At 58.6% G+C, this 25,955-nt stretch overlaps 3 protein-coding genes across 6 annotated transcripts in view; all 3 read right to left on the reverse strand.

Annotated features, from left to right (window-relative positions):
- Positions 1-2,074: 2,074 nt before the first annotated feature.
- LOC123356298 (telethonin-like) lies at positions 2,075-4,422 on the reverse strand. The gene is made up of 2 exons (XM_044999434.1): positions 4,168-4,422; positions 2,075-3,569 (listed from the first exon to the last, which is right to left on the reverse strand). Exons 1-2 carry the CDS (start codon positions 4,314-4,316, stop codon positions 3,149-3,151), a joined length of 570 nt encoding a protein of 189 aa, XP_044855369.1. The 5' UTR covers positions 4,317-4,422; the 3' UTR covers positions 2,075-3,148.
- Positions 4,423-6,136: 1,714 nt separating this feature from the next.
- On the reverse strand, positions 6,137-16,577 carry LOC123356295 (melanoregulin-like). Of its 2 annotated transcripts, XM_044999431.1 has the most exons (5): positions 14,357-16,577; positions 12,756-12,915; positions 12,348-12,438; positions 11,781-11,944; positions 6,137-11,574 (listed from the first exon to the last, which is right to left on the reverse strand). In XM_044999431.1, exons 1-5 carry the CDS (start codon positions 14,425-14,427, stop codon positions 11,362-11,364), a joined length of 699 nt encoding a protein of 232 aa, XP_044855366.1. In that variant the 5' UTR covers positions 14,428-16,577; the 3' UTR covers positions 6,137-11,361. The 2 variants fall into 2 exon arrangements, with proteins under 2 accessions (XP_044855366.1, XP_044855365.1); XM_044999430.1 differs by having other exon boundaries at positions 12,756-16,577.
- Positions 16,578-16,714: 137 nt separating this feature from the next.
- Positions 16,715-25,955, reverse strand: part of STARD3 (StAR related lipid transfer domain containing 3) — a 32,401-nt gene continuing 23,160 nt past the window's right edge. For all 3 annotated transcript variants that reach the window (XM_044999406.1, XM_044999403.1, XM_044999404.1), the window contains 7 exons: positions 25,772-25,864; positions 24,933-24,995; positions 23,881-23,976; positions 23,255-23,334; positions 22,709-22,813; positions 20,732-20,825; positions 16,715-18,510 (listed from right to left, as the gene is read on the reverse strand). In XM_044999406.1, the coding sequence (XP_044855341.1) occupies positions 18,406-18,510; positions 20,732-20,825; positions 22,709-22,813; positions 23,255-23,334; positions 23,881-23,976; positions 24,933-24,995; positions 25,772-25,864 (636 nt within the window). In that variant the 3' untranslated portion in view covers positions 16,715-18,405. The remainder of the gene's footprint in view (positions 18,511-20,731; positions 20,826-22,708; positions 22,814-23,254; positions 23,335-23,880; positions 23,977-24,932; positions 24,996-25,771; positions 25,865-25,955) is intronic.

The following is a 25,955-nucleotide window of genomic DNA, read 5'->3' on the forward strand; positions in this document are numbered from 1 at the left end:
AAGCGCCATAGGATGCTGGGCGGGCGAGTGCAGCAGGGCTGGCAGCCAGGGAGCTGGGGCCAGAAGGGGGTGGCCAGGACATGGCACATACGGGCCGGGCCAGAACAGCTAATCCCGGGGGGTGGGGGGGTGGGGTCCTGCTCCGGGCAGGCCCCGGTGGGATTTGCCATTGTGTGTGTGTGTGTGTGTGTGTGTGTGTGTGTGTGTGTGTGTGTGTGTGTGCGCGCGCGCGCGCGCGCAGCCAGAGACCTGGGCTCTGCCCCATGGCCATCCACCCCAGCTCCCCCTTGCAGGGCTCTGGGCAGGCCAGGCCACCTTCCGCTGGCCTCAGGCGTCCCCACTTGCTGGACCCCTGTGTGAGGCGCCAGCAGGGAGTGCCATGCCAGGTGCCCCCCCCCCCTTGCAGAGGTTAAAGAGCCTCTGGCCAAACCTCCGGTCCTTCCCCTGCCCCCCCCTGGATCCTGGCGGTGCCAAGGACAGAAGCTGTTTATGGCCTTGTTAACGTTCTGCACTCAGGCCAGGAGCAGGTGGCGCCGGGGCGGGTGCGGGGGTGGGATGGACACACAGACACGTCCCTGCTGCACTAGTGTCCCGGCCCTGGCAGCAGGCACGTGGCTGGGCTGCTCTGCGCCTTGGACACGTGGAGCGGCCCGTGCGGGTATCGCATCCAGCGCCAGCACGGGACGAAGCCGGGGGGGGGGGGGGGGGCCGCTGCCTTTAAAAATAACAGTGCAATGGCCCCTGCAGGCTCTGGTCCCCGGCCAAGCGCCTCTGTTTAGAGCCATCGCCTTGACAGCACCCCCCCCCCGGCCGGCTGGGCACGGGACCCGGCCTAGCCCGGCTCTGAAAGCGGCTCCCTCCCCGGGCTAGATTTAAGCCCAGGAGGCCATTCTGGAAGGGCCGGTCCCAATCCCCTCCTGGGCTCTCAGGCAGGAGCCTCTGGGGGCAGTGCCCGCCTCTGCCCGCCAGACCCCAGCGGGAGCAGGTCCTGTCTCAGCTGGGCCCGGCAGGATTTGCTCCCAGCCACAGCTGTAGCCAGCCCATTAACCCCTTCCGCGGGCCAGCAGGGAGCCAGGGCACCTACGCCTGCTGCTACGTGTGTGGGCGAGGGGAACAGAACATGGACCCCCCACCAGATCCTTGTCTCCTCTCAGCCCGTTCCCCCCTTGGCCCTGCCCAAACCGCTGCTGCCTTCAGGCTCGTGCAGCGCATCCCTGGAGGCCTCACACCACCATGGCTTCTGGGCAGGGAGGCACCGAGCAGGGCCTGTGAAAAGACAGTGGGGAAACTGAGGCACCAGGCCGGGGTCACATATCAGAGCTGGGAGTGGAACCCAGGAGTCCTGGGTCCCAGTCCTACATTGCTACAAGTCATGGTCCTGAAACCATCCGCGCCCCTTTAATAAATGAAGCGTGTACCCTCTGCCCCCCCCCCCCCACCTCGACCTCCTGGAACCCCAGCTCTGGGCTTTCTCCTGGCGCCCGTTAACTCTTGTCCTGCTGCTGTCTGCCCTGCAGTCCCCTCCAGCCGGGCCTGAGTGCAGCGTTCCCCACTGAGAGCCCAGCTGCTGGGATGGCTCCTGCATCGCGGGCAGATTGACGGCTGGGAAGCCCCCTGCTCCTTGCCCCACCCTGCCCCTTTCCAAGGAGAGGGGCCAGCGGGGGGCTCAGCCCCTATCAGCCCAATGGCCACCTCTCTCCCCGTGCAAATCTTCATCAGCCTTTCAGCCGGAGTCACTGGGCTGCGACGGGGGGAGCAGGGTATGGAACCAGGCCCGGCCACGCCAGGCAGGGGGCAATTCCAGCTGTGGCCAGCACCACCGCTGGGCTAGCTCAGAGCTCATCCAGCTGTTGGGGGCAGGGTCAGTGCAGGCCGCCCCCCCACCCAGCAATCGCTTGCGCATTTCAAAGGAACAGGACCAAGGCGGGACCATGGGGTCAAGACTGGAGTTTTATTGCAGTACAAGGAAAAGTCACGTGGATAGAAACCGTCCCCCCACCCCACCCCAGCAGCTAATACACACACCCCCGGAGCCGCACCGCGGCAGCTCCCACCCCTGGCTGATTTCCCCGTGGGTCCCCCATCGCGGCCCTGCAGCCCCCAGCGCGCTCCTCCCCGTCACGCTGGTGTTTCAGGGCTCCCACGCCGGCAGCGGGACGTGGGTTACTTCGCCCAGTGAAGGGGCTGGGATTCCCCTTGATCTCACCCGTGGTGGCCCCTTTGCTCCATCCCTTCCTGCATTGTCCTTCAGCGGCCACGGTGCCGTCCCCCGTCCCCCCAGGCAGGACCTCGCCTGGCCCTTCCTGCCCCCTCTGCTCACTTGCCATCAGGGAGGGGCGTGAAATCAGGCTGGTCCCAGCTCCCTCCTCCTCCAGGAGCAGGGATGCGAGAACCAGCCCTCCCCTCGCCTCTGAGCGCTCAAAGCACTTTCCATAGGGGATCCCCCAGCCCCAGGGAGGCAGCTCAGTCACCCTGTCACAGTGAATCTGCCCCAGGCCACCCAGTGAGTCAGTGGAAGAGCTGGGCAGAGAACCCAGGAGTCCTGATCCCCCTGCTCTAAAAACCACTAGACCCCACTCCACTCCCAGCGCTGGGGACGGAACCCAGGAGTCCTGATCCCATCCTCCCCCCTGTAACGTACTGGAACACAACCCAGAGGTCCTGCCCCATGTCTACACTGCTCACCACGGGACCCCGGCTCGTGGCCTCATTTCCAAGCCTGCACTTGAGGGTCCGCACAGCAATGGCAGGACAGGTTCCCCAACTGAGTCAGAGTAATGTCTGTGTGGGCAAAATGGAGCCTTGGGCTTGACCCCACGTCAGATCTGGGGCTTGGTGTGCCGTGTAGACATACACGTTGTGTCCCAGACCCAGGAACGGGACCCAGGAGCCCCCATTCCCAGCCTTAGCCAGGAGGGTGTAACAGAGGGGAGTGGAGCCCGCTTCCCGCTTGTCGGCTCCTGCCTTGTACAAACCCTTGGGAACTAAGGAAAGCTCGGTGAGGGGCACTCGGGGTGGTGCCCTGTGCCCATGGCAAGACACCGCTCCAGCCTGGCACCCGCCGTGGGTGCCACACAGACACAGCGCTAACACAGACAGCACAAGGGGGTCGCACCTGGGCAACCCTGGGGCTAGGCATCGTCTCCCCTCAGCCCCTCTGCGCCTCCTGGGACAGGGAGCGGGACAGGGAGCGGGGGAGGTCACCCTTGCCGAAGTCGGGCCGGCTGGGCTGGACGACGGGGGGCAGCTCCTTGGTGATCTCTGCCACGGCCTTCTTGTCCCGGCACTGCCCGTTGGGCGGGGAGCCCCCGGCCAGCGCCGTCTCGAAGTCCATCATGCGGCGCAGCTGGGGCGGGGTGGCTCCCCGCTCGGCCTTGGCGCTCAGGTCGGCCGGCACGAAGAGGGGCAGGGGCAGCGCCCGCTGGTAGGGCAGGGGGTAGCGGGCCAGGGGCTCGCCCAGCCGGCCCAGCCACACGATGAGCCAGGGCGATCGCTGCACCACGAAGCGCGTCTCCTGCTGCTGCCAGTACGTCTCCTTGCGCCGATCGTCCGCCTCCCGCAGGGAGCAGCTGGGGACGGGGATGGGGGGGGAAGCATTAGGGACCCGGGAGCAGCACCCGGCAGCCCCCCCATCTCCTCCTGGGAGCCCAGACAAGCCCCAGGACCCAACCCGCCCCCCGAGGCTGTGGGGCTGCGACCCCTGGAGCCATGGGGCAGCGAGAGACTCTGGGGCCACTTCTGCCCTGAGCGCCACAGATGCCCGCGATGGGGGAGGTGCCCTGCAGGCCTGGGGGCAGCGGGGGCCTCGCTCCACCCCATCCCCCACCCGCTGCTCCCAGTCAGACGCTGTACCCAGGGCTGGGGGGCTGGGGGCACGGCCCAGAGCTGGGGCTGCCTCTCTCCTGGCCAGGGGGACGGGGCAGCCGCAGGGGGAGGGGCCTGGGCTGGGGCTGGAGAGGGGAAGGGGCACCGCTGTGCCCGGGGGCTGCGACCCCTCTGCCCCAGGCTGGCTGGGCACGGAGTGAGGGCCAGGACAGGGATCCTGCTCTGCTCCAGGGCCCCCCACCCCCGGCTGAAACTCCCAGGGCTCCGCTCAGCCCAGGGACGGGGCCACGGGGAGCCCAGCGCCCTGCCCCGCTGCCCAGGGTGCCCGCGCCCCACACTCACCGCTCCTCGGGCCTGGTGGAGAGCGACAGGTCCCTCCATTCGGCCGTGAAGGATTCGTGCCGCAGCACGTCCTCCTCCTGCACCAGGCAGCCCAGCTCGGCCGCCGCCAGCACCCCCGCACTGCGCAGCACCACGCTCTTGCCGAACATCCTCGCCCTGCGGGACGCCTGGCTTGGGGGGGCGATGAGCCTGGCTCTGTGTGTGAGCCCGGCTGTGCGTGTGTGTGAGCCCAGTTGTGTGTGTGTGTGACCCCGGCTGTGTGTGAGAGCCCCGGTTGTGTGTGTGTGAGCCCCGGTTGTGTGTGTGTGTGAGCCCGGTTGTGTGTGTGTGAGCCCTGGGTACTTGGCCGCCTGGCCAGGGCCAGGGTTTAAATAGCCTTCCCAGTGCTATTTTGGGAGGTGTTGCTGGCACTGTGTGGGTGTGCACATGCTGCACAGTCATGCCCAGAGGTACGTGTGTGTGTGTGTGTGTGTGTGTAGCCAGCCATCGGATGTATAGGAGTAATACTCCCAGGGCCAATGCTCCAAGCCAAGGTTAACAAAGCCCATAGCTGCGGGGGGGGCACTGTCCCCCTGGAAATCATCCCCACCTGGTTTCTTACTCCCAGTTTGCTCAGGTGAGTGACGCAGGCCTAAGCCCACGGAGCCGTCACAGTTCCAGCAGCCGAGGGCCAGGCCGACTGCGTTTCAGCGAGTGACGCTGGCGGCCGCAGGACGCTGCTGCTCCAGCAGGACTCAGAGAGGGGCGACCCTGGGAAACGGGCGGCTGACGAAGCAGCCAGGTGGGAGCTCCGGGCTCTGTGCTGTGAGCAGCCCCTGCCCGCTGGCGCAGAGGGGAGCAGGGACCGTTCCCTCTGGCCGCAGAGCGAGGAGGACGCTGCTCCTGGGGCGCGCAGGGGCCGACCGGGCCGGGAACACTCCCCTGGAGCCCAGACCAAACGTAGCTGCCTGTCCTGTGACTGGGGGGCGCCAGGGCTGCTGTACCACCTCGCCCAGAGACTGCGGGATGGGGAGCCTGTTTCTACATGGCTTTGCTTTCCTTCACCCCAGTCGATCCCCTCTGGAGTGGAGATCAAACCTTTTGTGCTCTGAATTCCCCCTGGGCCGAGAAGACCCATCCCTCCCCTGGCCCCAGCAGGGCAGTAGGACCAGCCACGCAGCAGAGCCAGAAATTCATATCTGCCACCCCCTGCCAGAGCTCTGGTGATGGCCGGGCCCATGGGAAGCCAGGTTGCCTTCCTCCCAAATTCCCCACAAGACCTGAAGCTTGGCCACCGGCACGTTGCATAGACTCTGCAGCTTATCTGCCCTACTAACGCTACGACACCCTACACCAGGGCAACGCCACGCGGCCCGATGGACGCAGGCCCCTCGTAGGAGCAGACCAGGGGCTACGAATAGTTCTCAAAATGGACACGTGCCCTGTGTCCTTCTCATAAAAAGACTTGCCCAAGCTCCCCAGCCCCTTACGATAATGCTGAACCCAGGGAGGTGAGAGACATGAAAGGCTCGTTGATGCCGTCGGATCTTGGAACTCACAAAACAGCTCAACCGAAAATGGATTTTCCTCAGTCCAAGCTCGGCGGGGCGCTGTGTTGCTTTAGGGAGACGTGGCCCCTGAACCCAGCCAAGGTTGGAAGATGCCGGTAAGGCCTTTTGTTTGCCTGCTCCATTGGGTGCATGCCCCGACAATGCTGGTGGAATGGGAGCTGGCACGGTTTTTATCACATCTGGCTATTGCAATTGGAAAAACGCACTTTCGCGAGGCAAAGGTTTCATCAAACCTGAAAGCTGCTTAGCCCCCTTGGATGCAATGGCTGATTGAACTGAAGCAAGGAAAAGAGAAGCTACAGGTAATGCTAAGTCGACATTTGTGTGACACCCCACAGGGAGAGCAAAAAACCTCAAAGAATATGCAGGTGAATCAACTGGTTGTATTTTCTGTACAATGTTATTGTGTAATAAATAGATGTTGAGCAGGATTTCTTATGAAAGCTTGGACTGTTCTAAACCTGAGGGTCATTATAAGCTCTGGCTACAAACTGTGGTTATGAATTGATGTAGTTGTGTATATACAACTGCTCATAATTTGTGCGGCTAAGCTCCACTAGGACAGGGAGGAGAAGCAATCAGGGACGGGGAGGGACTGGGTCCCCAACAGGCAACGTCTAGCTCCAAGTAGCATTGTACAACCTAGGAACAGACACTGGGGAACCACTAAAGTTACTGGGAAAACACTGAAACAACTTGAAAGTGAAAAGAAAACCCTAACTAAGAAAGGAGGAATTTTTAACTATGAATCACCAGGCCCAGAGGACAAAACACCAAACCAGCCTTTTGAAAACTGGCCCTTCATCAGCACCTACAAACGTTCAATCTTCGTGCTTGAGGAAAGCTCCACAACTTGATTGTAAGATCCAGCATACAAAAAATGCCCCGAGTTTATTATTTCAGTGTGTTCATTTGCTCGGGAACATTCCACAATTATGAATTTGATTTTTATATTTATTTGATCACAACTTCCTTTTTCAGGTGCCACAATGGCTGCTTTGGTGTCACCCTCACAAGTGGAAAGAAACAGGTAGTATTTAAAAACCTTGACAGTTATGTCAAGTTGTTCTGCTTAAAATATGACACGACAAGGGATGCTGTGAATGTAGAAAATGCATCCACTGTTTGATGCTACTCTGTGGGTGGCAAAGCCCTTCGTGGAGTAGCCCAAGTGCATGGCCTCACTGCTGAAGCTATTACACAACACATTTTGAAAGACCTCCATGAACTGGGTCGTGACCCGAAAAACACTTGATGTTCTTGCTTTGATGGCGCCAGTCTTATGTCAGGCAGTGTACAAAATGCCTTGATAAGAGAAATTAAACAAGCAAATACCTGACACACAAAACCTTGTCGGCAATGTATTCCACTCCACCGGCGCTCCAGACTCCCTGAGACTGGAATCTCTGTGTGCTTTGACTGGCTTGCTTGGATTAGAGATTGAGCAGGTGAAAATGGAAATGGCTGTCCTTCAGGCAGGGGCGGAGCCACGGCCCACCCACTTAGCATCCAGACCACCCAAATCTGAGCAGGGGTGTGGTGCTGCCACACTGGCCTGGAGCATCTGACATCCAGGACGGAGCTCTGTGCCCACAAAATGTCTACGGGGGTCTTGTTTGGAGCAGCGTCTGCAAGGTGTGAGAATTCCTTTGCACACCAAAGGACAAGCATGACCCAGGACAGAGAGAAACCTAATTCGCCTGTACAGGAAAGTGATTTGACTTCAAGACTGACCCGGGCTGTCTTTGTGGCAGAATTCAGACACCATTCGCCAGGAAGGCAGCAACTTTCGTTTATGACCAGTTTTGGCATTACACGGCACTTTCACATTATGCTCTAGTCTTTTACATTTCTGACTCTGAATGTTTTAAATGCTTGAATATTCTTAGACAGAGCAAACACATAAATAGGGCTTTATTTTTTAATTGCGTAAAAATAAACGTTAAAACCAAGGGGTCTGACTGACCCTGCGTTTTTCACTAAGTACATATGAACTTCCGAGGGCACCCACAACTGTGCCTCTTGTCATACAGGCCGTCCGGTCCCTCGCTTAGCCGCAGGCCGGCTAATGGCCCCGCTGGGCCCCCGCCCTCCAGCGAGGTTGGTGAATGGAGTTGGCCTCCTTCCCAGCACCTGACACGCTGCTGCCTCGGGGAGGGGCCCATCAGAACCGCTGGGATTAGCTAGGAACGCCTGGCACGCAGTTAACAACCGCACCTGACCCTGGGAGCAGCTGGCCCGAAACAGCGAGGACTCTGGCTTAGCCGCTGTGCGCGCTGCCCCATGCCCGGTTGCATTCCTGACCCCCTACCAACACAGAGGCCTATGTGATTAGTGGGGGGGGGGGTTCAGCCCTCCCCTCGCAGATCACAGCTGAACTGGGGCACTGTGGGCTCGAACAGCTAACCCAGCGCGGGCGGGGGGGTGCAGGGTCTGTCCATGCTGGGGTGCAGTAGGGGGAGCTTGGGAAAGCGGGGACAGGGCAGAGCAGCTGTTGCCGCTGTGATTGGGGTCGCAATGCACCGCGGGCTCGGCCCACCCGCTGATTTTTCCACTCCCAGGATAGACGAGCTCTGTGCCCTGCCTGAAGGCAACGCTGGCTGTGGGGCCTCATTACGTCCCGCCTGCTCCCATGTTTGGTGGGGGGGGGGGGATGTTCAGCTATTCCCCCCTCCCACCACCACCCTGATGTGACTAAGCAGACAGCAGCCTGTCAGCGCCTGGACAGCGGGACCCTGATCCCCCCGCTGCAATGTCATGATCCCTGGGCCCAAGCAGGGCCGAGTGCCCACAGCTGCAGTAGCCCACTGGCAAAGCCGCCAATGGCTTGTGCTCTAGGGGCGCAGATAGCCACGTGGCTGCCATTGCTGCTGGCTAAGGGCTACCCCAGAGCAGTGGCTCCGGCCCCATCCACCCCACCCCCACAGCCCAGGGGCCATGGCTGTGAGTACTGACAGCCCAACAGCCACCGTAGCCGAACCAAGGCAATATGGGGCACTGGACTCAATCCACCTTGTGCCCCATCGTCCCACCTGCGGGCCACGGCCCTGCCCCTCCACGGGGTGACGGCAGCTGTCAGCGTTAAGATGAATGGGCCAATTTCACCCCTCTTGGCGCTGTTGTTTTAGGCTCTCTGCAGACTCAGGCAGGCAGTGGTGATACCCCCAACCCCAGGTCACATTTTCAAACTTTTTCTTTGCATCCTTGAGGACTAGCAATATGTTTTCTCTCTGTCTTTTTTATTTTAAAGCCAAACTCTCAGCCCCTGACTCCAGAAGCTGGAGCTGTAATCCCAGTGCCCAGGCAAGGGGTTGTAAGAGCCCCTTCTGCATGTAACACCCATTCCCCCCAGGAGATGCCCCCCCCACCAATGTGCCTTCCCAGCCCTTTTAGGGATGCTTGACCCGGTCATACAGAGTCACGTTGACTCTGGGCTGGGGAAGGGGACAGGAGCACGGGGGTCAGGGCAGAAGTTACACCATTACACCTAAGATCAGGGAGCCCCCCTCAGCCTGTCCTGATCCCAGCCTCTGCCTCGTTCGTCTCCTCTTGATGCCACAGGTGCCCTGCCAGGCAGCAAAGCTCCCCCTGTCCCTTTGCGCCCCAGAGGCTGGAACCCGGCCCCAAGAGGCGGCCTCTAATCCCAGCCTGGCGCATAGAGCGTGGCTGACCTTTCCCCAGCCCGGGGACACCGCGTGCTTGCCCTTTGGACTGGCCAGCTGGCCGCCAGCACCCACTCCCTGCCGCTGAAACAGACGAGCCCTCGAAGGCAATCTGCCCTCACGCCTCTTCTCCACCCCCCCGCCGCTGCTGGCGCCCCACGCAAAGCTCCAGCCTGGCCTGGGCGCCCGGGCAGCGAAGGGAGGAAGATGGACAGGGAGGGGTCGGGTAAACAGCCTAATCAGAGACTTGTTCACTGCTTCCCGGGGCCCGCTGCCAAAGCCAGGGTGCGTGTGCGCTTTGAACTAGCACAAAGCTAGACGCCTCCTAAATCCCCCAGCTTGGGGGTGACACATGAGCCAGCCCTGCAGCAGCAACGCCGGCCACAGCCGCCCCTCTGCTGCCCCGTGCTGGGCTGCAGGGGAAGGGGAACGGCACCGTCTTCATCCCCCGCTCTACTGAGTCATTAGCTAGAACCGGGGTAAGGGCCAGAGGCACTGGTCAGGGATCAGGGCCCTCCCTCCCGTGCCAGGCACTGGACATACACACACTAGGGTGACCAAATGTCCTGATTTTATAGGGACAGTCCCAATTTTTGGTCTTTGTCTTATATAGGCTCCTATTACCTCCCACTCCCCGTGCTGATTTTTCACAGTTGCTGTCTGGTCACCCTAACACACACACACCCCACACCCAGTCTCAGCCCCCCCCCCCCCAACCGCCATGCCAGGCACTGTACGTACACACACCAGGTGGCTGAAATAAACCAACAGGTGGACGGCTGCAGCTCCGTGTTGCGGGGTGTGCTGCAATGCTGCACGGCTCAGGTCTGGAATGGGGGGGGGGGGCTGGAGCCGGGTTGTGGCAGGGAGTGGGGGATTGGATTGGTGTCAGAAAAGCCACATCATTTCTCTGAAGGGGGAGGGGGGGGAACAGCTCAGTGGTTTGAGCATTGGCCTCCTAAACCCAGGGTTGTGAGTTCAATCCTTGAGGAGGCCACTTAGGGATCTGGGGCAAAAATTGGTCCTGCTAGTGAAGGCAGGGGGCTGGACTCGCTGACCTTCCAGGCTCCCTGCCAGCTCGATGAGAGACGTCTCTCTCCATCTACGAACCATGCTGAGAAATTGAGGCAGAAACCCACTGCAGGGAAGTCGATGATAAAAGATGGAGGGGGGGGGGTGAACTGCTCCACAACCCCCCACACCCTGCTTCTGTGACTGACCTTCATTACACTAGAATGACAGCACCTCCCCCCAGGTTCGGTCCATTGTCAATACACCAGTGAGCCATGGGGGGCGCCTCCCCCCCCCCACACCAACTGGCTTTGGCAGGGAACATTCACACACAACCAGCCCGCCCAGGAAAGGATGAACAGCAACAGGCCGAGCTGCAGGGACCCCTCCCGCTGTAAGTCTCCAGCCCAGCTCCCAGGTATCCCAGCATGAATCACTGCAGCCCAGGGCCAAGGCTCGTAGAAAAGCCGAATGGTTTGCAGATGCCCTCACTGACAGACGTGGTCTAGGACTCCCCCGTAACCGGGGAGTAGCATTGCTAGTAAGCAGCCGCTGCGTTCCACCCCAGAGGTGGCTGCATGGGAGTGAGGACAGCAGGCAGGAGCAACTCCACCGGCTGAGCAGGCACATCCCAGCCTGTTCCAGACGACAGGCACCGCCAGACCCTCATTCCCAACAGGACGGCGCCTTGTCTCCCCCCCCCCCTCAACAATGCAGGAAGGGCCAGGTGGCCCCAAGCCCAGCCGGGGAAGGGTGGGGGCTAGGCAGGCCAGGCAGCGGGAGGGGAGGGGGTTTTGCAGGTGGGTAAGAGGGCAGCAGAGGGGGGCACCCAGCAGATTCAGGCGGCCAACAGGCCCCAGCGCAGTGAGGGGGGGCCGTGACCCCCTGCTCAGCACCGTGCCCACCAGCAGCAGCAGCAGGACCCACCGGGACAGCGCTCAGCCTAACCCGGCTGCCCCCGAGGGCAGGCCTCACTCAATCAGCTTGACCAACAAGGACTCTTCATCCAGCACTGCAGCCGTCTCCTCTTCCCCGCCTTGGGGCGCTGGGCTCAGCGTCACCAGCACGGCCTCCGGGCTGGGGGGCTCCTCCTCGCTGGGGGGCCCCTCCTCGGCCTCCAGGGGGTAGTAGCGCCGGGCGGCGGAGAGGAAGTCATCGCCAGCGTCCAGGATGAGCAGCCGGTCCTGGGGAAGGGGAGAGACAGCCAGGCTGACATGGGGAGGGGCACACGGTCAGGCCAGAGTGAGACCCGCATCCCCCACGTGTGTGTGGGGCAAGAACAGCAGTTACCCATCATCCCTCACTGCAGCTGCAAACTCTGCACCCCATGACTGCAGACACGGGGAGAAGGGGCCCCCCCACCAGCTGCCCCCCCGCCCACCCCACACACCAGGACGAAGAGGTATCGCTCGGGCAGGCTGCAGTGGCGGTCGAAGAGGCTGGTCTGCTCGGCCAGGGCGGTGAGGAGCTGGCGGGCCTGCAGGGGCTGGCGCAGGGAGCTGTAGGAGGCCGTGGAGGTGATGTCGAGCAAGCTGTCTGCCTCGGCGCTGAACCCTGCCCAGGGGTGGGAGGAGAGAGGCCTTTGAGCCCATACTCGCCCTCGTTAGAGCTGCATGGGGCCTGTCTCTTCGAGGGGATAAGAGCCTACTACTGCTACCAGGCGCCAGAGGAGTTACTCCTCCAGCCCTGGGCTCGTTAATGCTCCGCCCATGCGGGTGAGGCTCAGAGACTCCAGCACTCAGGAGAGGCAGGGTCAGGCCTGCTCTCTGGGTCCAATGGCACGTGCTCCGTGGGGCCCTGCACCCCATTGAACAAGCCCCTTGGCTGCACGGCCTCCCGGCGAGAGGGCCCAGCCATTCAGCCCTGGCTAAGGCTGCAAGGCAGGGCCAGGCGCAGCGGGCAAAGCCTGCAACCCACCCCACCCCCCTCTCCGCCTGCAGGGAAGCAGCCGCCGTACCCAGGACCTCTAGGATCTGCCTCCATCGGTCCTTCACCTCGCGGCGGATCTGGCGGTGGGCGCTGATGTCGAAGCTCAGGCGTCGGTAGCCCTACGGGAGAGAGACTGGGGGGGTCAGACCCCAGAAACCACAATGCACCAGCTCACCCCCTCTTCCCTTCCCTATCCAGTCCTGGCTGCCGTGCACCAGCGCCACTGGTTGGCCTGCAGCCATGGTCCCAGCCTGGACTTGCCAATGGTCACAGCACCGGTCAGTGGCAGAGCCAGGCACAGCACCCAGGCCTCCCGGGGCCCCGTTCGGAGCCCTACGTCTCCAGCCCCAGGGAAGATGAAAGCTCCCTGCGGTTCGGCATGCACAGCGGGGCCCTCAGCGAGTCCCCGGGGCCCGCGTGGGCCGGGGGCACCGACCTCCGAGCCCCGGCGCAGCCTGGCCCGTTTCTGCAGCAGGTTGTAGAGTTCGCGGTCGTCGTCGCGCTCCATGTGGGTGTCGTCCGCGGGCTCGTTCCACAGGTTGGTGGCCTGGGCCCGTTTGCGTTTCCCCAGCTGATCGAAGTACCGGAGCATCTCACTGCAACGAGAGGAGAGCGGGCCCGGGCGAGAGAGCGCGGGGCATGGCCCCAGCCTGGCACCCAGGCAGCACTGGCTGGCTCGGCCAGACACTGCCATGCAAATGGGGCCACTTTCCTAAGCAGTGGGGCAGCTTTGCCCAGGCACCTCGGGGTGGCCCCCAACACAGCAGTCATGGATCCCTCCCTTCCCAAGCCCCTCGCTGCAGGGCTGGGGGTGGGGGAAGCCAGGTGGGTGCTGAGGAGCTGCTGTTGCAGGTTGTAACAATTGCTCATCCAATATCCTCCTCCAGTGGTAGCCCAGAGCCAGTGGCTCCAGGGGAAGGGGACCCCCTCAAGCCCCCCACAGGCTCATGCGGCCTGGTGGAGAATGCAGGGTCCTGGCAGGTAACCGGGAAAGGGAGCTCATGCCCCCACCTGCAAGAGGCAGTCGAGCCAGCAGGAATCTCGCAGTCACGGGCAAGGGGTGAGTGGGGGGAGGCGGGTACCAAAATGGGCAGCAGGGAAGTTTCAGACCAAGGCTTCCTTGCCCAGGTGCCGGGTGGGTTTGTTTTTAAAGGGGCATTTCAGCCCTCCCCTTTAGATCTTTGTGGGGAATGCGTCGGGGGGGCTCTAGGAACATTGACTGGGGAGGAAGATCCCAGCTCACTGGTAGCAGCCGTGGAAACGCTCCTTCTGCAAATCCCGATCTAGTGGTTGTAGGACCTGGCTGGAGAGCCCCTCTCTGTCCCCATCAGCCCCCCACCAAAGAAGCCCCCATCCTTGTAGAGGAAAGGGGAACAAAGGCAATTTGGAAGCGGGGTTCAGAGGCATCTGCCCTGCAGCCATGAGCCCATCTTTCTCCAGCCTTGTATGAACGCCTGCCATGGTGCCGGGATCACGGCACAGAAATGCAGCTGACCCCACTGCGGAACGTGGCGGCTGCTGACCAGCGTGCAGGGATGCTGTTCCAAGCAGCTGAGCACAGGCACGCGTGGGAGAACGCCTCGACGGCAGGAAGTGAAACAGAATGTGATTAGCCAGAAAACTTGGGCTAAAGTTCTCTGCTCTTGTGAAAAGCAATATGGGATTTTTAAGAGCCCAGCGCTGGGGTTAAGGGTGGACTGTAGCTGATTCACCCTGCTGTGAAGACAAAGGATTTTGCTTCCCATGGCTGCTACCATAGCACTGGACACAAACACGGAATTCACTCCGATGTGGAACAGAGGGGAAGGAGGGACACGGTTTAAAGCACTGACCTGGGACTCAGTTCCACTCAGAGCTCAGCCACACATACCGCATGTCGTGGCCTTGCTCCGTGCCTCGGTTTCCCCAACTTTAAACTGAGGCGAATAATGCTTCCTTTTGCATCCCATTCTACAGCGAAGGGACGGCCTCGCACTTCGTGCAGTGCCTCACCCAACAGGGCGCCAGTCTCACTACCCTAACGACATTAATAAATACCTGAGGAGTGGATTGTTCTCTGGCTCTTCTTGTGCACAGGAGCAGCAGCAGATTTGGTGCCAAACATCCATATTAATTAAACCCAGAGGAACAGCAGCACAAGTCTCTTGAAGGGGCAGCAGATCCTTTTCTCCTGCAAGGAAACGGCTCTGAAGAAGAGTGAGTGGGACGTTCAGTGTGTTCTAAATTTAAGAAAAAAGCAAGTCATAAGCCCCGATCATGTGAGATCCCCCCTTCACCAGGGCTCACAGCCTTAAGCAAGGGGGGGACGCAGCCTTGCTAAAAAGGAGGCTCTTCTCTGCATCGCTTGGGGTTACTGGGCAATGAAAGCGGGTCTGTTTCCTTCCTAGCAGAAAGCAAACCCGTGGTCCGTAATGGCTGTAAATACACGCCAGGCCCAGCCCAGGAATACGATGACCCTGTCCGGGAAGGCTGGGGGATTAGGGTGCAAGGCAGGGCTGTCACCTCTCCCAGTACCTCGTGGGGGGAGCTGCTCAGATCCCGTGGAAATAGGGCTGCTTTAGCAGACAGGCCAGTCGGTGCTTACCGGCCGGCCGGTACACTCAGGCTCAGCAGAGCAAGAACTGTCTGGGGCACAGAAACCCACCTACTCCTGGAGAAATCCCCCTCCCCCGTGGGGGTGGCAGCCTTCCTCCCCTCCACCCCGAAAAGGTGGTGACCCTGCTGGAGACAAATACCGGGGCAAAAAGGGATGCTGCGGCCTGTGGATGCCAGGTGCCTGCCCGGATCTGGAAGAATCCCTTGCACCCTTCTCTACCCCCCCAAGCAAAGCCCAGGGCAACTTTCCTCTGCCTCCATGTAACTGGGTCCCGCTCCCAGCTGGAGAGGGCCTGGGCCGGGGGATCAGAATCCTGCTGGAGGCATGTGCGGTTTACGCCGCCTTGCAGCAGGAGCACCAGGGGCCGGAGAACTGCAGGATGCACTGGACTCGTGCGCAGTCCCTGGCCCCGGGGTTACCCCTCTGTCGGCGGGGGAAGGGTGGGGCCCCATCTGCAGTAGGTGGGACTCGCAAGTGGCCGTCACCGCTGCTTTTAAGGCCCTTTGGTGAGCCCGGGCCAGGCAGGCTCGGTGCTCCCAGCCGGCAGGGGCAGTGCAGGTGGAAGTGGACTGCTGGCCCCTCGCTAAGGCTCAGTGGGGGTGTTTGGGTGGCCAGCTGCCAGCCTTGTTGGGGTTCCGAGGACTCTGCCACAGGAGAGTGGAAGGGGAGCCCTGAGGTCAGGCAGGGCTCTGGGTAAAGGAAGTGGGAGCGAGGACTCAGATCCTTTTGCCGTCCCACTTCACCGGGACAGTGCATAAGCCAGCAAAGTCCCCCCCAATAGTGCGACCACCCCCCACTTACACAGGCTCTGTTTTACTAAATGATTAATGAGAAAGGTCTGATGCTGCTGCTCCCCGCACCCCAGGGCTTCACACCCTTTAGGGGACGGCTATTTGCGAGCTGCCTCTCGCCATCGTCAACACCAGCCAGGCGTGGGAGGTGGGCAGAAAGGCGCCGGAGCGTCAGTGCGGCCACGGCGAGCACACGCCACGGGCAGGGGTTCACGCAAGAGAGATTCGCTGCCAGGTGCGGTGGAACCGGCTTCCTCGCCGAGTTGCTGGCTGGTTCGTTTCACAGGCTCAGGGCTTCTTCGTTCTTTGCTTCGTTTAAAAGAGCAGGAGCCAAGGGGCCAAACGCAGCCTGGGTGTACGGGCGGCAGTTCCAGAGCGTTCAGTGATCCCCCAGAGACAGACTTTTGGAAAAAGCAGGTGCGAATTTGATCCACCCTCTTCAGGGCCTCCAGCACCAGAACGCCAGCCAAGGTGCACGGGAGCCCTCTGTCCCCTGGCTGTGCAGATTCATAACCAGCCACAGGTATCACTGTCGCAGCAAGAGCACAAGCACTTTACCCAAAAGACGGGGCCTGGGTTAGAGGTGGGGAAACCAGGCACAGGGAAAGTCACCGATTTCCCAAGGGTCACACAGCAGAGCTGGGCCCAGAACTCTGGATCCCCCGTCCTCTGCGCTAGCCACTGGCCCACGCTGCCTGAAGCAGGGAACCAACCCTCGAAACGCGAGGCTGAAGGGCTGCCCATCACCTCTCATGATCGCGCTCAAAGTTACCGCAGATCTAAGCACTGGCGACTTGTTTCTGTCATTATCCCAGTGCACCAGGGCTGCTTTCTAGCTGGCCAATGAACGTCTTCCACGCATCCCCCCACCCCGCACGGCCCCGCTCCAGGAAAGCGCGTAAGCACATGCTTGTACAGTACGCGCACTGGGCTACAGCGGCTCTGAGAGGCCCAAATGACAACCCAGTGGGGCGTGGTGTGACGCTGGGCGACACGGGTCAGAGGCTCTTTTCTGTTGTAGGTTTTTATTAGACGAGGGTACAAAGGTTCCCGGCGGGAGGCAGCAGGTTATTAGAGCGACAGGCTTTCTAACCAGGCTCGCCCTGGAAGAACCACAACCCCCCTGGAACTCACCACAGTCCCCAGGGGGGTGCATGAGGTCCCCAACAGGCGCTTTGCGCCGAGGCGATCGTTCAAAAGCCTCACGTCCCTGTGTGCGCCGTGCGGGGGGAAATCGGGCTTAGGGGAGTGAGTTAACTGGATGGAGATTGGTTTCACAGGCCCGTTGAAACCAGTGAACAAGCGGAGGTCAGAATTTCTTCTTCCTTCCCCCGCCCCACAAGGCTGCATCATCCCCCCTCACCTGCACTCCCCTCTCCTTCATGCTCATGAGCGTTAGTCTAAGCCCAGAGCAGGGGCCTACGGCACTTCCTTAGGAAAACGGGGTCACAGCCTCGGAGGCCCAGTAGCCGTCGCCTTCCTTTGACCGCCCTACGCAGCCAAAAGGGACTTGCCAAGGTCGCTCGTTCCCGGACTGAAGTGTTTCCTGGAAGCGGGCGATTCTTCTCCGAGTTCAGAACCGTGCCCTCCCCAGCACCCCGCCCCCAGGCGCCGCGGCTGGTACGTCAGTGAACTAGGGCAATGGAACAGGCTTGGCAAGGCTCCACTGCTCGGAGGCCCTTCGCCGGAGCTCGTGGGGGACACGACTTCTCAACAGGGAAAGAGCTGCGAGAGCTGGAGCAGCTGTTATCTGAATAGTGTTTTCCCTTGTGGGTGCCCTTCCCCCAGGCCCAGTCACATCGGAGACCCAGAGATGCCCCCAGCTGGGGCTGCAGAACCGTTCTAGACCTGCAGAGACGCTGCCCTGGGTATATTTCACAGCCTTTTGTGGACCACAAAGGCCTAAACTAATCAGCCACTGCCTGGCAATACCCTTATCAGTGTGTTCGCACAGCCGATCCCTGGCAGCCGAGGAATGACAAGGGGTAGCCAAGTGCCTACAGGGTGCGAGCTACCAGCCATGCCACGTGAAGCAATGCCTGGCAGCAGATCAGAAGCAAAGGCCGTCGCACGCTACCTGATGGTGAGAGTTTCTCCATTTCCCACTTTAACCATCCTCCAGCAGCAAAATGAACAGGGATGCCTGGCCCCGCCCTTCCCTCGCCTCCACAAGGCGTTTAGGTAAATGCAGGAGCTCCAGACGGATGAAAGTCACACCCAATTATCAGAACGTTTTAAAAAAGGACGGGAGACAAACTGGGGAAGTGGTGGGCTTATCCAGCCAGGAACTGCCACCTCCGCTGGGTATGGCGAGGGAAAACAAAGGGGTTTGGCACATGTTTAAATCACAAAAGGCTCCGCTGATTCCCATAGCAGCTCAGTTAGTTTGATCCGTGATTGGAGGGGTGAAGAGAAAGGGATCTGCGGGAGTGGGGAGGGACTGAGGCGTCCCTTGGGCCTCTCAAGGCATCCACCCCCCTTTCTGCATTTCTGCAAAGGTTGCTCCAGTGTTAGTATTGTTGCAGTGATACACCTCCCTGGTCCATGGTCTGGCTCAGCCCGTCCTGGGGGGAGGGAAGAGGTCTGCGTTCCACGCAGGCGGCTCCCTGGCAGGCTGGCTCCGGCCCCTTGGAAGTTGTTCCCCACTCTGCGTTGAGAGAGGGTGAAGGAATGTCCCGTGGAGAGTCAGGCGCTGCAGCTCAAGGCCTGCCCGGCACCTCGCTGACCCGCTGCCGCAGGTGGAACGCAAACTCGAACATGGTAGCTGCCAGGCTTTGATGGATAAGGTAACGGGGAAGCCGACCCTACAGAAAAACAACACAACGGAACACGGGGTTATTTTGCTGATTATGATTGTACCTGGTTCCTATCCTGCACCTGAATCCTGGGGAAAGCCGTGCTACGGCTCGTGTCTCAGGGGCACTGCTCGTTTTAAGTCCCACTCAAAGCCAGCACCATGTTTCCTGCACAGGTCTCTGTGGCCGCTCGAGATGGGTTCCACCGAGTATGAACCAGAGCATCTCAGAGCTTTTTAAAAGGACCGCATCAGTGCGGTAACAGGACGGGCCCTGCCTGGCAGATTGGCGAGAACCACAGCAAAGAGCAGTGACAGCTCCCAGCTGCTTCGAGCTGCTTTTGAGCGCAACAAAGTGTTTTGAGGTCTATAAAAAACCCTGCATGGTTTGAGTCCTCAGCTGCCCCGTGCCAAACTGCAGCAGTAGCCAGCAGCAGTGGCATTCAGACAGTCCTCACCCAACGGCAGGGGGCTGAGGGCAGAAGGTGAGGCAGGGGCAATCTGTCTCCTGTGGTTGTACAATGCCTTGCGCAGTGGGGTGCTGGTCCGTGACTGCGGCTCCTAGACGCTACCGCAAAACAGATCATCAATAACAGCAATAATTCACCACGGGATCCCCACCAAGGCCCAGATCTTGTAACTTCGAGGGCCTGCAGCAAGGCCGATTTTGCCAGCCCGTCCCTGTGGGGACTGCAGGGAAGGGGCCGAGAGGGTGTTTGGTGGGAGGCCGCTCTGCAGGGTACTATGAAGTATTTGCACTGCTGTACCACCCTGGTAGCCTGTCATTGACCAGGATCCCGTTGTGTTAGGCGCTGGTCGAAAAGACCACCAACGGCTGTCCCCCGGGGCACCAAGAAGGATATTGACCCAAGGGCGTTTCAGGGTGTCTGTTTTTATAACACGTGCACCTAGAGAGCTTGGGGGAATCTTCAGATCAGAACAAATTCACTGGAGCTCTCGGCCTTCATCACAGAGGATGTAACCATGGGTGCGTTTTACAGGCATTTCTTCAGGGACACAGGATATACCAGGAGGGATGGACCCGTGGGTCCGCCTGGCTCGGTAGCCAGTCTCAGACAGTGGTTAGCCCCAGATGGCTCAGGCGAGAGCTGGCTAATGGCCAATTCCGAATAGCTTGACTGCTACAGAGGTTTCTTCCTCCCAGGCAGCAGCTAGCAGGGGCTGAGGGCCTGTCGCACAGAACTGTGCAAACGGCCGATTCCTTTAGAGGCTGGACAAACTCCAGAGCCAGTTCCCATAAAGCAAACCCAGACACAAAGCACTGGACACAACAGCCCGCGTGAGAGGCACAGCTGCTTTTTGCTGCTCTCGGCTACACCCCCCCGTTTGATACCCCAGCAGGACGGCTGATTTTGCAAGTGCTTTTCAGTCATGTTACGAGCAACAGACTAACCGGCCGACTTCCCCGATGAATGAGGACTTTGTGCTTCCCTGCTGCAGCGGCGGGTTACCACGACAACAACGGGAGAGCTCATCTCCCACCAGCCCCCCGCACCTGACCCTGGCTGGCAGCTCTTCTGTTTTTGTATCCCTTGTCCGAGCAGACAGCAGGGAGCAAACGCAGCGGTGCAGCCAACGGCTCCAGCTCGGGGCCACTCGCCGTGTTTGCTCCACGCGTGCAGAAGCTAAGCATGCGAGGGGAGGCTGTTTCGATTGCAGGTTACCGGCGGCAACGGACACAAGGGCGGGCAAGCTTTGGGACAGCAAGACAACTGCACGAGGACAGTTGACTTCTGGTACCCAAGCAGTACAAAAGATACAAACAGTTCTTCTCTCGGCCGGTCTATTCTGCACCAAGAACTCAGGTTTATGGTCAAGATTTTTAGGAATCAGCGGTGATTTTGGGGGAGAGGGGCAGCTCAGCACACCTGAAAGGGGCCAGATGTTCCGAAAGGGCTCAGCACCCACCCCTGGAAGAATCAGGGCCCGTTAAAGTGTCCCAAGCTGGGTCCCCAAGATCATTTTTGAAAGCACCTGATACACCCACATGTCAATCCTCAAGGGCTTTGTGGCAGGGTGTGAGCCGGCTGCCTTTGGGACACAGGCACATGAGGAGATGGGTTTGGTTGCACTGTTAGCACCACAGGTTTGAGTTCTCCTGGGTGGGGATTAGATCTCACTGCTTGCAAATACTGGCAGAGCCGCGAGCCAGATTCTCCACCTTGTGCTCCAGGGAGCCCAGGCACACGCCGACATGGAACCTGCTTTACCTTGAGGTCCGTGTTGAGGATCCAGATGAAGGTGCACACTTTGGGATTGTTGGCACATTTCAGTACAATGAAGCCTCCGGGCCCGTTCTCGCCCCTTGGAAAGGAACAGCACAAAGATTGCACAGCTGTGAGGCTCTGTGGATGCCGTGTCACAAACACACACTACCGGGCAGATGCACACGCATGCAGCTGGGATCCTGAACGCGCCCATGCAGTGCAAGGACACCAGTACGTTCAAATGATCCATTACCGCACTTGGGTGCACGGGGAGGCAGGATGTCAGAGCTGGAGCAGTCCTTGGGCAAACCTAACTGGGAAACAAAGCGGGAAGGAGCTCGCTGGCTCGGCTGCCAGAGGATGCCGCATCTTCAGCTGCCATGTAAGGGATTCCCGCTCATCCCACACCTTCAGCTTTTATTTCCATGGGAAGAGCTAAGCGAGGTCCAGTGGCCTGTGGGAAGGGACGTGGTGGGGGCTAGTAGGCGTTTCCAAATCACAACATTCCCTGCTACTTCCACTGGCCCCAGCAGAGGCACAGACATGGATGGGCCGAGAAGATGCCTCTCTACCTACTGGGGGTGCTATGGCAGGATTAGCTCACACTGGCAAATGCTGCCTTGCAGTCCTGCTACTTGGGCTCTGCTCTGGGGACAGAGAGGGCCTTCCGGCTCCAGGGCGGTGGTTCTCAACCTGTTTACCATCGAGGCCTGCACACGCAGCTCTCCATGTATAACGCAGGCCGCATCCACGCAATATATATACTACCTGTACGGCAGGGAGGATGTCACATGGGCCACAGCTGTGTGCGGATTGGGCCGCAGGTTGAGAACCGCTGCTCCAGTGGCTGTCGGTGGGGGCTGTCTCACCAGCACTACATTTGCTGGATATTGAAAAGCAAACCCTTTTTCAACGCAGGTGCTGGTGGAAAGGTCCCATGTTGCTGAGCGCTGTAGAGAACGAAACCCTTCATGGTCAGCCTCCCCTTCACTGCTCTTGGTCTGCTTAGCAGGGGCAGATACCGACTGATCCCTACTGATATGTGCCAGATTTGTGACTAAGAGGCGAAAGGCCCCTATCCACCCAGATAGGTTTAAAAGGAGACGCACGTCACCACTTCCCAGCTTTGCGACGCTACGTACATTTCTGCTGGATATGGCCTTAAAAAGATTCGAGGCCTGAAAAGCCCCAGCACCTAAATAGACTGAGGCAGTTACTGAGCCTGTGAGTTAAATGTCAATTACTTTAATCAGATTACTCAGAAAAACAAAGTCCGTAAGAGAAGCAGCTGAGCTGGTCACTAGCCACCTGAGGCACAGCCTGACTGTAACAGAGAGGCCTTGTTGGAAGAGATTCAAAGCCAGATTAATGCATCACAAGGCAGCCGGCCACTGTAGCTTGGAGTAGAGAAATGCCAGAGACCTTGGCGAGTGCTTTGAGAGAGGCTCCGTATGGAAGGGCCCTCTGTTTACACCGCCTGCTCCGTCTCTCTGTGCCCTGGGCCTCTATTAAAACTAAGGCCAGGCATGAGAGAAGAAAAGGGCACATGCATAACAAACAAAACACAGGAGGAGTTCAGCGGCTTAGTCCCCCTTTGAAGTTGCAACTGTCCCTGCGTGAGAGCTAATTCCACAGCAACGGGATGTGGAGTCGGTCAGGGGTTTTGATCTGTCGTCCCCCGTACCCTGCCCCACTGCCTCAACCCGAGCTGCTGCTGACCTCCTAAGCAACACGCCGATTCCATACCTATTGTTCTTTAAACAAAGGAAGAGGAACACGGGAAGCAGAATACAGTTCCGCAGACAGATGGGCTGCCAGCGTTTTTGTAAAGCGGCAGCTTCCTTTAAACAGTGACAAGAAATTCCCTCCCACCCTTTTTTAAACTCAAGCGTCTGTTTGCAGTGAACATATAATATTACGTAGCAGCGTGCGCTCTAAGAAAAATTAGACAGTTCCCCATGCCAAAATCAAAACTCTTACCTGACGTATTTGGACAGCGGAGGCTTCAAACCATGAGTGGTTGACATCCCTGAGGAAATATAGCGGTCTCGCCTTCGCTCAATGCGACGCACGTTTACAAAGTCCCTGTGTAAATAAAGGGGAAGGCAACTGCTCTGGGGTCTGCCTGGGAGCTTTAGGACGGCACAGACGTGGAAGGGCCAACATTCAATCTAAGCCCTATGGAAAAGGTGTGGCAAAACGTATTTTAATATGGAGACGCTATGTACATTTATGGTTCTTAAAGGGACAGACCAGGTATTTAGTGACTCGGACAGAGGCTTGGAGCCAAGACTCCTGGTTCTCGTCCGGGCTTGGCTATCAGTCTCGGCATAGGACCTTGGGCAAGTCATTACACTACATACTCCACTATGTTACCCACCAACAGGGCAGGCTAGAAGCACCCTCTTGGACCCATCGTATGTTTCGTGTATAAGACGATGGTTGGCCTGGAGCTCCCTCACACAGAATCTCCCTGACGTGTTCTAGGTGCTTGTCTGACTGGGCACCGGGGCGGAATAAACTCACCTGGGCGACACTACACCCCCTGCAGCCCCTGCTGCAACATCGTATGAGATAATGGTGTTATCTTCAACGCGCTGTAAGATCTGAGTGAAAGGAGGACAGAATAAGATGCTTCCTCGCACCCGCCTGTGGATCCGTACATGCCAACAGCTAGGAATAAGGAGCCTCCCTCAAAATTGCCCATGGATCTAAAACAAGTGAAGAGCCTTTAGCGGCAGATCTGACGAATACGGGCCTTGGAGAGTCCAGCATTAGCAGGACCACGTTCACCTTCTGGTGTTGGGAATGGTCTGGTCTGGTCTGCTCTGCCCTTCTGTCTAGCGAGCAGGCATTTCCTTCGCATCCTGGACACAGCAACTGCCTAGGATGAGTAAGTGCCTCCAAGCCAAGGCAGCAAGAACGACCTTGGCTCTGCTCCTCGGCCCGTGCCCTGGGGCTTTCGGACAGACCGGCTTTTGGTGCAACTAGCTACTTCGGCACGTTCACACTGCCTGGATGAGCAATGCATCGGGATTACAAATGCAGCCAACCCAGCTCCTGCAGGGCCAGGCACTGCATGCAGTAGGCTCTGTGCTGGGAAGTTCCAGCCCCAAAGGGTTATTAAAATGCCATCGTCACAAAGCACTTGCCTGGCAAGCTGCCACCGTTTTATTCCACAGGATCATCCTCTCAGGTTGGAGAATCACCTCCTGGTAGACTGTTTCAGCAGGACACTGCATGAAGGCCTGAGAAAAGGACCAGACAGTTAACAGTTTGGCCCAGTTGCCTTCCCTGGGGCGTGTATTCAACAGCACATGATAAAGATCATTAGGGACAACAATGGAGTGAAACAAGCGCTCATGAGAAGCGATCTCAGAACTACTGGCTGCAGCCAGACAGTGCAGACAGGAATAGCGAACCTCCATCCTGAGCAGAACAACCCCTGCTATTCCACCCTGGGCTACTCCAGCGTCTACACTTCTACCGAAGCGGACAGCTGTTTCGGGAGGCTCATGGAAGGCTACTAAGTGCGTCAGCAAAAATGAAACACTCGCATTCATCTGCAGCCTCGGGTAAGTCTTTAGAGGCAGAGGGATAATGCAGTAACATGGGGTCACCCAGATCTCCGTTCATTAAGAGCCTTTTCCTGTGCAGTTCTTGCAACGTACGTACTGGCACAAAGACAAGTCGCCACGGCAATGGGCCTTCACTAAGAGATTGCTTATAGCCAAGCCACTACAGTAAGTCACTGCCAAACATCTGTTAATGCCAGATTGTACCTGAAGTGGGATCAACCCTGATCTTGCTGGACAGTCAGTCACTATCTCACTGTAGTCCTGGAAGCTGAGGTTGGAACAGGATGCTTTGGTCACCTGGTCCATCTATCTGCCATTGGATGCCAGTGTATTTGTGGGGGGTTGGACTGGTCTAGTTTTGGATGGCAAGCCTGGGTGTTACCCGGGCAGCAGAACAGAGCTCAGTGTAAGAACGCAGCAGAGTTGTATTACCGAAAGTCCCTCCAACCAGCAGAACGGGCCTTACAATGCCACATGCGTTGCAGTTTGACCTGTACTGCTGTAGCCACAGAAGAGCATGAGTGACCAGCTGTGCTGGGGCATTAAGCAGTTACTGCACGTGGGTTATGCCCCTACAACAAAGCTGCAACTTAACAAGCAAGGAGGTGGAGGCCATAGGTCCTTACCTTTAAAATAAAGGTCTTGCCGTGGAAAGGAATTTCAATGGTGTAAACAACATCGCCAAACTCCTGTACAAGAGACAGTCAAGTCACACTTCACATGCACAATACTTCACGCGCCTGTAGCACCTTTCACCCCAGGATCTCCAAGCACATTTTAGACTTGTGTCACTAGCCAGGCTGCAGAACGGCAGTCCTGCTGCCCTCACTAGAGTCAGCACTAAAACGCAACCCCCTCCATGGCGGGACCTTTTAAAAAGTACAGCTCGACACTCTGCAGCAAGTTTAGGACAGGAAGTGAAGACTGTCTCCAGCTGAATTTTAACACACTTCCAAAAATCCACATGTATCGATGGCTGCAAACAGAATGCAACACGCAGTGGCATAAGCATGACAAGGCACAGAAATGGGATGAATCTGTAGCTGGATGCGTAGCAAAGGGAAGGAGTCTATTGCATGTGACAGCTCCCTTAATGCGAGGCATGGTGTTTTTCAAAATGGCACTACTCACTCCCTTGTTTTACCAACAAACGCCTTTGATCCTTTCCCATTCAGTCAACCGCAGTTCCACACCATAACTGCAATTAAAGGCTAACCACACTCCTTCACCTGCCTGTGGAAAGACTGATGGGTTCCCTCTCCTGTCAAACACGAAGGTAATTGAACACCTAATTAAATAAGAGGCGATTTACATTTAACTGAACTGGAATAAGATTCCTAATTCAATCACGTCATTGTAATGCTTGTTAATTTTTCGTGGCGTAACCAGGTTCTGAAAGCCGCGTCGTTCTGTGGTCTGTGCTAACCCCTCCGTGCTTTCAGCGGCAAAGAGGGGTGATACTTGCATTGTTTTTTTCGAATTTCCAGTTCTCCTCCTGGGCTAGGATTTGATCCACAACCTCCATTGCTTCTTTGCCTTGTTGGACGTATCCCTTCTCCTAGGAGGAAACGCAATCTATTTACTGCTCCCTTTAGTCACAAGCCTGGGTGTGCGAATGAGTGAGTTCGCCTCCTAGTGGTTGGGCAACA

Source organism: Mauremys mutica, chromosome 25 (genome assembly GCF_020497125.1).
Source record: "Mauremys mutica isolate MM-2020 ecotype Southern chromosome 25, ASM2049712v1, whole genome shotgun sequence".
In the NCBI taxonomy this organism is placed as follows: domain Eukaryota; kingdom Metazoa; phylum Chordata; order Testudines; family Geoemydidae; genus Mauremys; species Mauremys mutica.